We start from the raw sequence: 15798 nt of genomic DNA, 5'->3' as shown, positions 1-15798 counted from the left end.
ACTCTTAAACTAGAGGGCTTACTTTTACTTCAACAACTGGACTGTAGAAATACTCACCAGGTCCTACTTGCCAATCAGCTCCTTCCCTGGTTGTGATGTCACTTTAGCGGTTTCGCAGTTGTTGTTGTTTGACTGCTCCCGCTCTCGGACTCTTTCCTTGGTGTAAAGTAAGAACCAGTTCCTACAGGGTGAAACGTTAGGAAAAACATAGGCGAACAAGGGAGCTACTCCTTCCACTCCTCATCTAACTCGCAGCACTCTGTTTAAACTGCACTCAGTGCAAAATCGCACAGCAAAGCCTGTTTTTATAGGCTCTGAGTTTGCTGAGTCCTGCTACAGGAGACCGGTTTAATCTAGTTTCCCTAATTAATTGCCTTCAGCTGCTCTGAATTGTAGGCCTTGTATATCCCTTTATAACCCTGCTTAAAGCTGGGAAATTTAGATTTTAAAAACAGTAAAAACCATTGAAAAAGTTAAACCTTATTAAATGAGGTGTAACTGAGTTTTTAACAATGTACTAAGTCATAATTACTGCTGAACAACCTCTCTGGCCCCGAAAAATGAATCTTAGCAGTATGGAGTGTCATTCCCTCCATTCCATGATAAAAATTCCATAGATTTTTAAGATAATAAAAATCAATTTTTATTTTATTTTTTAAAGTCTGTTTAGGATATTTAAGCTTCTACCTTAATCCCATGTGTATGTCCCAATCTTTGTTTTGTTCTCTGTAAAATGATTAAAAAGTGAATGCTTTTTACTTCCAGGTTTGCTGGTTGTGAGAATTCTTCAATCTGATTGGTTGCTCAACGTGTTTGATAAATTCACTGTTCCGGGACCCCATAGATCCCCTAGAGATGGCGCCAGAATGAAAATGACATTGTAATAGGGGAAATTGAAGCCACAGAGACCACTAAATCTTTGTGGGAAGCTTTCTTCGAGGTCAACGGCAAGTGCCGCCCTTTCGCCACTGACCGCAAAATCTGGGCCAAATATGCAGAAGTGGGTTAGGCTGTCATTTGATGGCGGTTTCAGTTTTCATCACAGGCCAGCACAATAACATTATAAATGCTAAGATAACAACACTACTTGCTAACAGAGTTTCAAAAGCATATCTAATGCTTGTTTTAAATGATACTGTTACCTTTAGTTAGTTTACACTTTAGCTAAAAAAGTAATTAATATAATAAGAATCTGGCCATACTTAATCTAGTTTGGCTGTTTCAAGGAATTATAGTTATTTTTTACAAGGGAAAAATGAATTAAAATCTCTGTCACCACCTAATTCAGTTAGGTACAAACATCAAATGCTAACATGAAAATTACCCAAAAGAAACCAATATGACAGTTATTGGGCCAGACTTTGCTGGGAAAATAATAGCGAGTTTAAGGCGCATGCTGTTATTAGCATATAAATCATCCAGCAATTTGTGGCAAGGAAGAGTTGTGATTCATCACAAATTGCTGGATGATTTGCGCCGCTCCACCATTAGCCTCGTAAAAATGGGCCCTCGCCGTCAACCTCCCCATGAGCTTCAAGAAATTGCTGCTTTTGCACAGTAAATACAAATTAAACTCGCCGCAGAAAGTTAGGGCTGGCACTTAACAATGTAAGGACCCTTTTAACGAAGAGATTTATGTTCCTACAATGCCACTCAACTTCACCGGCCTAGAACAGGAACAATTTAAACTGTGAAGTCTCATTCCTGCAGGTAGTAAATATTGTTCTTGGAGACTTTTTAAATTTAAAATATTTTTAAATCTTTTTTTCTTACTTTTCCTTTCTGCCTCTCTCTCTCTCTCTCTCTCTCTTAATCCAATCTTTCTTTCCCTCGCTTTATTTCTCTTTTTTTCAGCTAATTCGACTTCAATTCATCCTATTTCTTTCTCCGTCATTCTTCTGTTTCTTACTGTATCCTTAAATTTAATTGGTTAAGGAGATAGAATGTTGGTCCCATCGTTCACCAAGGTCCCCGATTGCACCGTTATCAGATCGCACTTCCAGCAATTTGCGGCGCAAAATGTTTTTGAGCTGAAGGGTGAGGAAAACGTCTAAGCTGTGAGATGTCCCACTCCAGCCATTTCTCGGCCATCAATTACAAAATCAAGGCGAAAGGAAGAGAAGATTTCCTCATTTGTATAATATGAATAAATATTGATAATACAAAACTGCAGCCTTTGTGTATAATGTGAGGAACATAATGGCCCAGAAATTCAGGTCGGGGGCTTCCCGCGGGTGCAAGCCCCCGACCTGCACTTAACTACCGCGCCGGCCGTTGAGCTGTGGGCCCGCGTGGGATTCCGATCCTGGGCCTCCTTCAACTGCCAGCGCACAGTGCTTGCGTATCCCAGGGGCGCAGTTAGTTCGATGCGTCCCCTGGGATCACGTGGGCCATGGAGAGCCAATGCTAGCAGGGAATGCTTCATTCATAAGTTTGACAGGAAGAGCTGTCAAACCATAAATACTATAAGCCCCAAAACATCACTAAAACTACAAATAATTTTTTTTTTAAACATCACATTTTTTAAATAACTATAAATTACATGAAATAACTATTTTAAACAATAATTTAATTTTTGAAAAAATTAATTACATTTTGTAACAGGGCTAAAAATAAACTTATCTTTCTTTAAAGTATTTAAAAATAATAAACCAGTGGAAATTTTTTTAAATTTTAATTAATTCACCACTTACCTTGTTAAAAGCAGGCCTTGCGCCTGCTTTTTAAAAGTGTAACTGCTGGAGATTTACCCTCCCGGAGAAACCTGCAAAAAAAACGTAAGTTCCAGGCACACGCGCAGCCTCTCTGGCGCACGCGTTCGACCACTGAACCCCTTCTTTCAGGAGAACGGAAGTGCCGGTTTCCCGCACATGCACAGTGCATGCATGAAACCGACACTTTCGTTGGGCCTACGCGTGAGTACCCCGTGCATACTCACGCGTTGGGACCCGAATTTCTGGGCCAATATGAAATACTGAAATGAAAAAGAACTGAGCATGGAATTGTTACTTTCAAATTACAGAGACAGGACAAGACATTCATCAAGGGGTGATGAAATGGCTCCATGGGACTGAGAATTGACATAGGACGATGAAGTAGTGAGATGCAGGATTGACAAGCCCTCCTGCCTCCGTAGCCCCACTAGTACCAATCTTAGCTGCTGAGAGGATGCTGGTCATCTCTTGGATGAAGGGAATTATTGGTGGGAGAGTTGACCCTTCCGCTTCTCCTTTGTAACCAATTAATTGCAGCAATAATAACAGAAAATCCTGGTAATACACAGAAGGTCTGTCATCATCTGAATAGAGAAAATATTGATTAATATTTCATCTAAAGCACCTCCTTTAGAACTCTTCTTTCCCACCCCAATTCCTATGAATTTCATCCCATACTCCTTGCAGCCTCTGATTCCAGGTGTGACGAGCTGATAGATTTCTTTACCAGTCTTACAACCATCCCTGCCTCAGAGTCCCCATCAAACCTTCTTCTACCCCAGCCCCAATCCCAGGTTATATCTGTGGCCTTTCCCTTATATCCCTGTCGATGCAGCCTTCAACAATCTCATTTCCATGAAACTCCATCTGTTCCCTTCCCAAACCAGCTCCTGACCACTCCATTCCTCACCCCAATCCTCACAAATATTGTCAACTGCTCCCTTTCCTCAGGCATTGTTCTCCCAACCTTCAAAGCTGCTCTCATCAACCACTTCCTTATAAAGCCTACCCTTGACCACGCTCTTCCTTTCAGTTGCCATCTCATTTCTAATATCCCCTTTCACTCCATGGTCCATGAACATATCATCATCAGTCAACTTTGTGTCCGCCTTGCCTGCCACTCCCTGTTTAATTCTCTTAAACCAGGCTTTTATTCTGCTCCCTGCCCCAAGACAACATTTGTCAAAGTTAGAAATGATGTTGTGTGTTACTGTGGGTATAGGGCATTATCCACCTTGGCCTTTCTCTCAACCGGTGATATGGTCAACCGCTCCATCCTCCTCAAACACGTCTTCTCTATGGTTCACTGTGGTCTATGGCACTGCCCATTAATATCTGTTCCAATGTAGCCAGAACATCTGCAGTGCCTTCTCCTCTCTGAACCATACTCCTTAACAATGAGACAACTTCTATTTGTATGCCAATGATACTTAGATTTACCTCTCTGCTACTACCCTCAACACCACAGTTATTACTGTGCTGACCAATTGTCTGGCTGACATCAAGTCAGCGTTGAGCTAAAATTGTCATTGGCTAAACAATGGCAAGACAGAAGCCATTCTGTTCAGTTCTCACCAGACGTTTCATATCTTAGTTCCAGTTCCTTTCCTCTTGCTACTTGCTCAAGCTGTACCCAACAGCGTGAATCTTTGGGATCCTGCTTGACCCTGAATTGCTGGTCTGTTCAAGGCATCAATGTAAGAAAAAAAGAAACAAACTAATATGGAGAGTTGCGATCCCGAGATTTCATTAGTGGAGTAAAAGTGACAGCTTTGGGCATGTGCAGAGTTGTTGATTGTAACTCATTGATGTCATCCTAAGTTACCTGGCTACTAATTTCCAAGCACATGTTTCTGTTTCTTTATAGGTTAAGGTTCTTTTGCTGGTACGGAAACTGGAACAATTTATTCCGTGAGGTTTAGTAATGTGTTGTGTTGCTGAGAGACTTTGGGGGAGAAATTCGGTATCGCCTCGTTTGGGGACGGTAACTTTTGAAAGCTGGGAAACTTAGCGCCAGGCGTTAATGATTCCCAGCTTTTTCTAAATTCGGTGTTTGGGCTCCAGGAAAGAAGTGGAGTGCTAAATCAAGCGCTCCACTTCCTTCCTGGTGCACTAAAGATCGCAGGCGGAGCGGTAGTGGTGCAGCGCTGCATAATGTCCCGTGCAGCGCTGTGCGATCCGAGGCTCCTTCCCTCCCTTAAAGGGAAGGGCCGTCACTGCAGGCTCTGCATTGGGACCAGTTAGCTGATCCCCGACGGCAGCCACGATCCGGCCCGATCAGCCCCACGCACTCCAGCAGAGTGCCGGGCTGATCGATCGCAGCCCAGGATAATTGAAAAAAAATTGAAAAAAAGCATTTTAGAAATTTTCCTACTTACCTCGGCAACCTCCCCTTTAACGTCCGCCGCCGAAGCGCTCGGCCTCCCGAACAACGCCTCCTGCAGCTGTCGGTGTTTTCACCCGGCGATGCTGCAGGGGGCGGAACCGAAGTTCGGGTTCGGGGCACTACCGGGGCGATGCGCGCGGCAATGACATCACGATCTCTGGGCGCAGGAGATTGTGGTACAAAGCGTTACTGCCGCTGCAAACCTCCCGGCCAAGTTAGCGGGAGTCGTTCATCTCGCCACGCCCGGGCGGTAAGTCGTTAATGCCCCCCAGGGGCGCCAACGGGAGGCACTAAACCACCAAATTTCCCCCCCCCCTTTGTCTTTTGCTTGAAAATTCTACTTTTTCCCACTTTTATTCAAAGGATCTTAAAGAATTGAATAAGGAAATCCTTATTGACAATTAACAATTCAAATAAAATGGTATTTCCAGAACATTGAACTCCAAGCACTGAGCCATCATTTGTGATGACTATTCAGTGGTACACCAAGATACTTATGTCCACGTTGAGAGCACCTTGAGGCTTCCTTCCAAACTGTAGAGATGAGTGACGTTGGGAGGGAAAACTAAATCCACAGCTATGTACCACCAAAATGTATAATTTTTTAACAGTTTTTTTTCTGAAGCACTGAAATCTAATGCCAGATAATTGGGTCTGAGAGTTCCCATGGAAAGAATGCTATCCAATTGTCATCTCAGGCACCTGACCATTCTCAGTGCCTTGATATTCTGTAAACAGTGCAATTGATTGAACAATATCGAAAACAAATTCACTCATTGGGTGGGTTTGAAAAATGTTAAATTAAAAAAATCTTTCTATTTTTGATGAGAATGAAGTGAATATTATCTTTCAGTTTTTTATATTAACGCCCAGTACAGACCAGTCACAATATTCTCTCCCAGTCTTCAATCAATGTCACGTCAGTATTATTTTTAACTGTCATTATTAATGTTGCTATTTTATTGAGTTATGGAATCTTTATAATAAAATTTCTTCTGCTTGGCCACATCATGACATTTAAGTACGATAGCAAAATACTGCGGATGCTGGAAATCCGAAATAACAACAGAAAATGCTGGAAAAACTCAGCAGGCCAGGCAGCATCTGTGGAGAGAAAAGAGAGTCAACGTTTCGGGTCAAACCAGTCTTGACAAAGGGTTTGACCCGAAACGTTGACTCTATTTTCTCTCCACAGATGTTGCCTGGCCTGCTGAGTTTTTCCAGCATTTTCTGTTGTTATTTCATGACATTTAAGCTTGTGCATCAGTTTTCTTCTTCCTCATTTTTTTAAATCAGTGCTTTTCTCTTCTCTATTTGATTGTTTTGGTTTTTTTCTACATTTGTTACTGTGATATCCGAGTGGTAAGGTCAGAAACTGAGATAAGCGAGATATTAGGAACAAAACCCAACTGTTTATTTACCCGGTGTAGCAGAGAAACATCTCTTACAGGCTGCAGGCAAGACACACAATTCTTACTGCACGATGGCAAGATGGAGGATTCACCTCTGAGTCATACCCATAATGCAATGCCACATTACCGTATAAACTGGTGTACCAGGACATTGAATACATGACCCATTACCTTAAAAACTGGTGAATGTGAACCCTTAATATTTGGCTCCATCTGGTGGATAACTTAAGCATTACATCCCAGATTACGATAGTTACGCACCAATCACATTATGCAAAACCTTTCTCCCCAATTTCAGTTTTCTTCCCAGTTGCATTTCACTACCCTTGCGCCCCAGCCAAAAAAACTAATTCTCAGTTACAACCATCATGACACTTCCCGCCCAGGCTCAGACTGAGAGGAAAGCTTTGGATATTACTGTCACTTTAAATAATGCACTCTGAGGTGAGTGGATTATCGAATGCTCCTAGGAATCAAAGGTCAAAGCCTACACAAAGCTGCAGCTCCATTTACAGCATGATAATGGGGCTCTGTAAGGGCCACGGAGTTGATTCAAGGGGTCGGCACTCCCTCCTACACCTGAACACACCTCTGCCCGTACGCCACAGTTGGCAGAATTAACTTTGTTCTTTGTTTTTCTATCTTTTGGAGATTTAAAACCCCTCTCCAATGCCTGGCTGACTACCCAGACAGCCTGACCCTCAGCTCAGCGTCCAACCTCCCCCTAAATCTTAGTGCTGGCCTCCATCATCAACCTGGGACCAGCTTCCCCAACATTTGGCACCACCAAAGACATCGGCCAACCTCCTCGACAGCCAGCGAGCAATGCCATTTGAGACACACCAGCCTATGATCAAATAACAGACTGCAGAGAATAAATTCTGCCAGTACACTTCACACCTAAGCTGAGCCGTCTTTTGTCCTCACTTGTCCTATGACCATCTCGCCTGGTTTTGAATACCTCTTAATGTCTCTTTACTTCTTTTGTTCTATCGCAGCCCTGCCTTTGATCTATTTCATTTCCTTTCCAGTTTTGAAAAAGTGTTCACCCGAAACGTCGACTCTAATTTCGCTCCACGGATGTTGCCTGGCCTGCTGAGTTTTTCCAGCATTTTCTGTTTTTGCAGAGAATAAATGTTGTGCTGCAATTTAATCTTGGGAGGTTTGGATATCATTTATCAGGTCATTGGAACCTGACATTAGAACCTTACAAATCCTTACTCAGTTCTTTAGTCTGTTTCTACAGGCGCTCAGTCCTCAGTTACAAACTCAGATGGTCAGATTTAATCTTTTCAAGGTTCGCAGTTCCTCTGCCACAGTTTCCATCAGAAGTAGGAAAAGATCATTATTATAATGAGACTTCTCATAAAATCTTGCAGTAACTGGCTACTGCACTTCTAAGGAAACGATTTATCACTGTGAAAATGTTAAATTATTCAGTGGCGATAATATGTTTTTTTAATTAAAACCTGCTTTTCTCTGTGTGGGAATTAATCAGACTTAACCATTTATTCCAATTTGTACAGATTCAGGGATCAGTACCATGGTTATCCTTTTTATAAGAATGTGATCACAAATCTATTTCAACCTCAATGATCAATGGGGCAATCGCTTAGCGGCACAGCCTGGACTATGAGAACCAGCAGAAACCTTTATTGCTCTGGTACAAGCCAGCAGAAACCTGTCCACTGAACGTGTGTAAAAAAAGTCCCACTGGAGCGGTGAATTAACACTGCAATGCACTGGACTATAAAATGGTTGGTTCGAGGTTCATACAACTGACTCCTCAGTGAGTTCCAAATCTCAGTTCCACTGTCAGGGTGATGCCTCGAGTGGAAGCAAAGCTCTTCGCTCCAACACGTGGGGAGTTGAATCAGTGCACCTTGTAGCGATCGGCTCAAGAGTGGCACCGATGGAAGTAGGTCACTCGCCCAGCCTCTCAACTGATATGTAGCACAGAGAAAGGGTTATTGATAAATGCTGTTAATATCTCATTCAAATGTAATAAAAAAATACGGCTAAAAAACATAAAACAGTTCAGTGTTGTTTTACAAACTCGCCAGACACCAATGTTGCATTGTCTCTAAACGTGTGAGAAGTTTTGAGAATCCGTTGAGGAGGAATGCTGAGTTGGTTTGATTTTATAGTGGAACAGGACTATGATGATGATCAGTAGCTCTCTGTAACTAGCTCCACTCATTCCTAACGTTTGCAGAACACAGCCCATGTTCTAAGAGCTGTCAAGGGAGTGAAGGCATGTCAAACAATGACTTGTTTAGAACCTGTTAATATTTTTTTTTTTAACAGCTGGCCTCCAATCTCTTGTGGCCTCATTAAAATGAATGGGAGCCTACCTTCCAGACAGAGTAGTCAGAAGAATGCTTTATTTGTTTTGATGATAGTTATTCATTTGTGCCATTTAATGTCATGCTCCCCACAGATCATTGGCCACAGAAAGGAATGTTATTAACTGAAAATGCCACTGAAGTATTCCAAAAACTGGTCAAAGGTCATCTGCAGCCACACTTTCTAATGTCACGTTTATAGTGAAAACCAAAGCTAGAATCCAGAGTCAATGCTCTAATCTGTGTGGGTGCCAGTTCTGACGAAAGGTCTTCAACCTGAAACGTTAACTCTGTTTCTCTCTCCACGGATGCTGCCTGGCCTGCTGAGTTTTTCCAGCGTTTTCTGTTATGAATGATTCTAATATAGCTTTAACAGATCAATGTCCAGCTGCTATCAACAGAGATTAAAATGGAGTCCATTAGAGAACCGTAACATTTAATTATGTACTTCAACTGAACAGAGGTTCTACTTCATTTATCTGTCTGAAATGTTGGTGTCCAGAAAAAGTTCTTTTTGTTAATCAGAGACTCGCAGAAAGTATCCAGATTACATTTGGACTACAGTGCAATGTATTTGATTGCTTTTGTTAACCTCAGGTGACCTTACACTGTGCTCTGAACAGCTCTTTGAATTATTTTTCAGGCAGAATTTACTGAGATCAACCTGATTGCTCAAGCTGATGGTACCTGCGTGGTCGACATGCAAGTTTTTCGAAATGGCACTAAAGTTGTCAGGTGAGACAAGAGATTGCACGAACAAAACCCGAGGAACAACCCGACATGTCTGCTTTTCATTAGCAGCCTTGTTACCTCAGAAAATTGTGTAGCCATATAGACCCTCTCATGCTTCTAGACCAATTAGTGAGCTGACTGATTTGGCTCTTCATGTAACACTTCATCACCTCCTAATGAGGTGTACTGTAAGCCAGAAATGAAGAAAAATTAGCTGTGGAATTGAACAATAACATTGGAACTAGGCCGTGTCGGTAACAGGTAAAGATGTAATTAATGCACATATGGTACTTTGACAGCTTAATAAGAATGTCATGTGGTAAACCACTGTTTGTATTCCACTGTGTACATGCCTGGACATGCCTCGGCTGACTCCTCCCACAAGTCCTAGTATAAAGGTGACTGCTCCCCAGCCCTTTGTATTTCTGGACCGGTCGACCACTCGAGGCAGACCTTCATTCTTTTGTTAATAAAAGCCTTTAGTTACTCTCTTAACTCTCAGTCTTTTATGAGTAATTGATAGTGCATCAATTTTATTAACAAAATTTTTATAATGGAGAAGATCCTCACACCAGCATGCCTGGACTTAGATCATCGGGAGGCGGACTCATCCACCAAGTTTACTCACTGGCTTAAGTGTTTCGAAAAATTCCTGACCGCCTCCGCAGCAATCAAATCGGATGAGGACAAACTGGATGTCCTGACCTCCAAAGTGAACCACCGAGTGTACTCGGTCATCCAAGACGCGACCTCGTACGCGGACGCTATCAAGCTCCTCAAGGACCAGTACACGCGCCCAGTGAACGAAGTGTACGCCAGGCACCTTCTGGGGAGTCGTAAACAACAACCTGGGGAATCGACCGTGGAATACCTTCAGGCACTGTCTGTGCTTGGCCGGGCCTGTGGTTGTAAGGATGTAAAGGCCGCCGTGTACACAGAGGAACTTATCCGGGACGCTTTTGTAGCGGGCCACAGATCCAATTACACCCGACAGTGACTGTTGGAGCAGAGTGACCTCGACCTCAACAAGGCCTCTGAACTCGCACTATCATTGGATGCAGCCTACCGGGGCATGGATGCCTACTCCTCTGCACCGTGGACGCCGCGGGGAATGACAGCCTGGGACACGGTAGGACCGCCTCATAGCGCCGTGCCACCCCAGCCACACCCCAGCAACGGCCCAACTACCGCAGCAGTGTCCCAAGGCCAGACAGCAGTGCCCCAAGGCCAGAAATGCTACTTCTGTGGCCAGGCAAAACACCCCAGAGCGCGCTGCCCGGCGAAAAACGCGATCTGCTCGGGCTGCGGGAAGAAGGGACACTACGCTAACATCTGCAGGGCCAAAGCCACCCCGAACCCCAGCAGCGCCGCGTGTGGGCCATGCGGGCCGCCATCTTGGGCCTCCCCGGCCATGTGCGAACCACCGGTACATCAGCCATTTTGGACGTCTCCAGCCACATGGGGATCATGGACGCCGCCATCTTGGACGACAGCCGGAACGCAGCAGGCCCCCAACACCGCCTCATCTGATACCCGCAGCGACACACCGACCCCTACGCTGGCATCCGTTACACTGGACCTTTTAAACAAGGGGTGAATGTGGTAAACCACTGTTTGTATTCCACTGTGTACATGCCTGGACATGCCTCGGCTGACTCCTCCCACAAGTCCTAGTATAAAGGTGACTGCTCCCCAGCCCTTTGTATTTCTGGACCGGTCGACCACTCGAGGCAGACCTTCATTCTTTTGTTAATAAAAGCCTTTAGTTACTCTCTTAACTCTCAGTCTTTTATGAGTAATTGATAGCGCATCATATCATTACACTGTTTTTAAGGTATCACTTGGAACTAGAAATAAATTCTAGCCAGATGTTATTCATTTCACTTTCTGTCTGCAAAATGGCTGCCCTATCTGAATAACAAATTACTGCACATCCAAGTAATTCAGTGTTATGTGAAGCAGTTTGAGATATTTATCAAGTACATTATAAGGTGGTATATAAATCCTAGTTTTTATTTCCTAACGCATCTTGTCATGAAAATAATTATTGACTGCACTGGAAACCATATACATTAAGTAATAATAATAATAATAATAATAATCAACTTTATTGTCATTGTTAGTGCACAAGTGCAGTACAATGAAATGTAGGCTTGTGGCTCCCGAGAGTGTACATTTAGATTAAGACATTTAAACATTCAACATACATTTGGCTTGCAATACATTAACATAAACATAACCATAATAAAGTGCATTGGCAGATGTGCAGGCTTTAGAGTTTATTTGTGGAGTTCAGTAGGATGACAGCCCTGGGAAAGAAGCTGTTCCTAAATCTGGTCGTACGGGTGCGAATGCATCTGTAGCATCTCCCAGATGGCAGGAGGGCGAACAGACTGTGGCTGGGGTGGGTAGGGTCTTTGATGATGGACCGTGACCTCCGTAAACAGCGTTTCTGGTATATGTGCTCTATGGTTGGTAGCCGGGTGCCGGTAATGCGTTGGGCAGTTTTGACTACCCGCTGCAGGGCTTTCCGGTCATAGTAGCTACAGCTGCCATACCATACTGTGATACAGTTTGTCAGGATGCTCTCTATTGTGCAGCGGTAAAAGTTAGAGAGGATCAGGGGTGACAGGTTACATCCCTTCAGCCTCCTTAGGAAATATAGGCGCTGCTGGGCCTTCTTCACCAGAGAGGAGGTATTGAGGGACCAGGAGAGGTCTTCCGTGATGTGGACTCCGAGGAACTTAAAGCTGTCCACCCTTTCCACCACAGCCCCATTGATGTGAATGGGGGTGTGACTTCCGCCTTTAGACTTCCTGAAGTCCACAATGATTTCTTTGGTTTTCTTGATGTTAAGGGCCAGGTTGTTATCAGCGCACCACTTTACGAGATGCTGGACCTCCTCCCTGTAGGCTGACTCATCGTTGTTGGTGATCTGGCCTACTATCATGGTATCATCCGCAAACTTGATGATGGTGTTGGAACCACAAACAGCCACACAGTCGTGGGTAAAGAGGGAGTAGAGGAGGGGGCTCAGCACACATCCTTGTGGGGCCCCCGTGTTCAGGGTCGGGGGGGGAGGTGTGGTTACCTAATTTGACAGACTGGGGTCTGTTTGTTAGGAAGTCCAGGGTCCAGTTGCAGAGGGAAGTGTTCAGGCCAAGAGTGTGGAGTTTGGTGGCCAGCTTGTTGGGGACGATAGTGTTGAATGCTGCGCTGTAGTCTATGAACAGCATTCTGATGTAGGTCTCTTTACCATCTAAGTGATTCAGTGCAGAGTGTAGAGCAGTTGTGATTGCATCCTCCGTTGATCTGTTTGCACGATAGGCAAACTGGTGTTGGTCAAGAGAGGCGGGAACACTGGCTTTGATGTGAGCCAGGACCAGTCTCTCGAAACACTTCATTATGATGGGTGTGAGTGCGACAGGTCGATAGTCGTTCAGGCACGTCACAGCCGTTTGTTTTGGCACAGGAATAATGGTAGCGGTCTTGAAGCATGTAGGGACTACTGCCTGGGCCAATGACAGATTGAAGATGGCGGTGAAGACATCAGCCAGCTGATCAGCACATTCCTTGAGTACCCGTCCAGGGATGCTATCCGGTCCAGCAGCCTTTCGTGTGTTCACTCCACGTAGAACACCCCTTACGTCGGAGGTCGACAGAGTGAGCACCTGGTCTTCCGGGGGTGGCAAGGCTTTGGTAGCCGACTCCCTATTGTCCCTGTCGAAGCGAGCGTAGAAGTTGTTAAGCTCCTCCGGAAGGGAGGCATCGCTAACCGGGGGGCTGGTGTTTTTGCTCTTGTAGTCAGTGATGGACTGGATGCCTTGCCACATGCGCCGGGGGTCCGAGTTGTTGTGGAAATGATCCTCTATCCGCAGTGTCTGTTTCCTTTTGGCAGTCCTGATACCCTTTTTTAGGTTGGTCCTAGCTGCACTAAGCCGCCACGTCGCCAGATTTAAATGCTGCGTCGCGTGCTTTCAACAGTCAGCATACCATCACCTCACGAAAGTAGTTGGTATATCTTAAAAGCAAAAAGGTTCTCAATGCAATTGGGATTGTATTTCCCTATAATAAGATAGCTGATAGCTGAGTCTTTACCTATATATATCCAATTTATTATTGTGCATATTAGGGATGATTAGTCAATACAAAGTAGCAATTCATGCAGGTTCAATTTGAAAGTATTCGTAAACAATGCGAACTTTGCCCAGTCTACACTAGTTCAGATCAGTTGTAACTGCTTCTTTAAGAATGATATTGATCCTGTGCCCAGGTAAACAAAATCCATTTAATGGGAGTGAATGGGAACTAGGTTGATAAGTTGAGATTCCATACTTATGGTATTTATTTACCTGAATACTCAATACAAACAAAAACTCCTTAGATTAAAAGTGAGTCTAAAGGCTTTCCTGATTGCCAGATTGTAATCTTAAATATTCGCATATTAAGTTTTTTTCAAGCCTGTGTTTTTGATGCTCGATCTTGCCTGAAAGAGGCCATCTTGTTTCCTGGGTAGTATTGTCAGCTCTTAGTATCTCAGCTGGAACGTAAGAACATAAGAAATAAGAGCAGGAGTAGGCCATTCAATAAGATCATGGCTGATCTGATCTTGGCCTCAACGCCACTTTCCTGCCTGTTTTCCATAACCCTTGACTCCCCTGTAGCTCAAATATCTGTCTATCTCAGCCTTGAATACATTCGGTGACTCCGCCTCCACAGCTCTCTGGGGAAGAGAATTCCAAAGATTCACGACCCTCTGAGAGAAGAAATTCCTCCTCATCTCCATCTTAAATGGGAAACATGCTCTTAGCATCTACCCTGTCAAGCCCCCTCAGAATTTTATATGTTGCAATAAGATCACCTCTCATTCTTCTAAACTCCAATGAGTATAGGCCCAACCTGCTCAACCTTTCCTCATAAGACAACCCTTTCATCTCAGGGATCAACCTAGCAAACCTTCGCTGAACACCCTCCAATGCAAGTATATCCCTCCTTAAATAAGGAGACCAAAACTGTACACAGTACTCCAGGTGTGGTCTCACCAATGCCCTGTGCAGTTGTAGCAAGACTTCCCTACTTTTATACTCCATCCCTCTAGCAATAAAGACCAACATTCCATTTGCCTTCCTAATTACTTGTATTAATTAATGGACCTGCATGCTAACTTTTTGTGTTTCATGTATGAGGACACCCAGATCCTTCTGTACCGCAGCATTCTGTAGTCTCTCTCCATTTAAATAATATTTTGCTTTTCTATTTTCTACCAAAGTGGATAACCTCACATTTTTCCACATTATACTCCATCTCCTAAATTTTTGCCCACTCACATAACCTATCCCTTTGCAGGCTCTTTAGGCTGGATTTTACTCACCGAGACACGTTGGGGGCAGGACTGCTGCCTTCCAGGTCCTAGTCCTGCCCCCAGCGACATCTGGCGAACAGACACTATTACCCTGATTGGCCTTGTTAAGCCCGCCCTGCAGGCTTGCCGGCCAATTAAGGGAAAGCCGGTGTCAGATGACGTCAATTAATGACGCTTCATCTGTCGGTTTTCTTAAAGGCATATGCACCACACTTGTTTGACAGATGATTTGACAGTGTTTGACAGCATTGAAGTGCTGTCAAACACTGACAATCTCTGTACAAAGGTGAGCCCTTGCACCGGGCTCTCCAATTACTCTCTCCTTAGGATAAAACAGATGGCAGCTGCAGCTGAGATTGTCACTTCTCCCGATAAGATGAGGCTACACAAACACTTCACAGCTTGTCACCTGTAGAAACATCTAACCACGTTAAAAATTACTTTCCCAACATTTCCTTACCTCTGATACGAACCAGTGTCCCATTGGATCCTTCACACCACTTCTGCAGCTGTCATCCAAACACCAACATAACAACAGACCCACAGCACGCCTCACTTACCCTGGCGGTGTTCTCCTATGTCGGGAAGTCTGCAGTAGTCAAAAAATTGGAAAAAGCCTCTTAACTGCCTGTTAACTGCCTGTTAAAAGTGGCTATAATCCTCTTGCCGCCACTAGGAATCGGGTCCCTGCGCAAATCGGGGATCTGACTCCCAGAAAGATTGGTTGGAGGCGGGTTGGGAGCGGGTTTGGGACCCGTTCCCCTCTTTGGGGATTTTCCAGCAGTCCCACCTCCAGACCCACCTCCTCAGGGCTGGAAAAATCCAGCCCTTTGTGTCCTCCTGATAA

At 44.3% G+C, this 15798-nt stretch overlaps 1 protein-coding gene across 1 annotated transcript in view; it reads left to right on the top strand.

Annotated features, from left to right (window-relative positions):
* syn2b (synapsin IIb) overlaps positions 1–15798 on the top strand; it is a 666583-nt gene that overhangs the window by 412063 nt on the left and 238722 nt on the right. Inside the window, exon 3 of the mRNA XM_086001759.1 lies at positions 9501–9592. Within this exon, the coding sequence (XP_085857885.1) occupies positions 9501–9592 (92 nt within the window). The remainder of the gene's footprint in view (positions 1–9500; positions 9593–15798) is intronic.

This window comes from Somniosus microcephalus, chromosome 11 (assembly GCF_052327205.1).
Source record: "Somniosus microcephalus isolate GS21.2 chromosome 11, FLI_Smic_1.0, whole genome shotgun sequence".
Lineage (NCBI taxonomy): Eukaryota > Metazoa > Chordata > Chondrichthyes > Squaliformes > Somniosidae > Somniosus > Somniosus microcephalus.
Note: the sequence above shows the minus strand (reverse complement) of the source record. Positions and strands in the feature narration are given on the sequence as shown.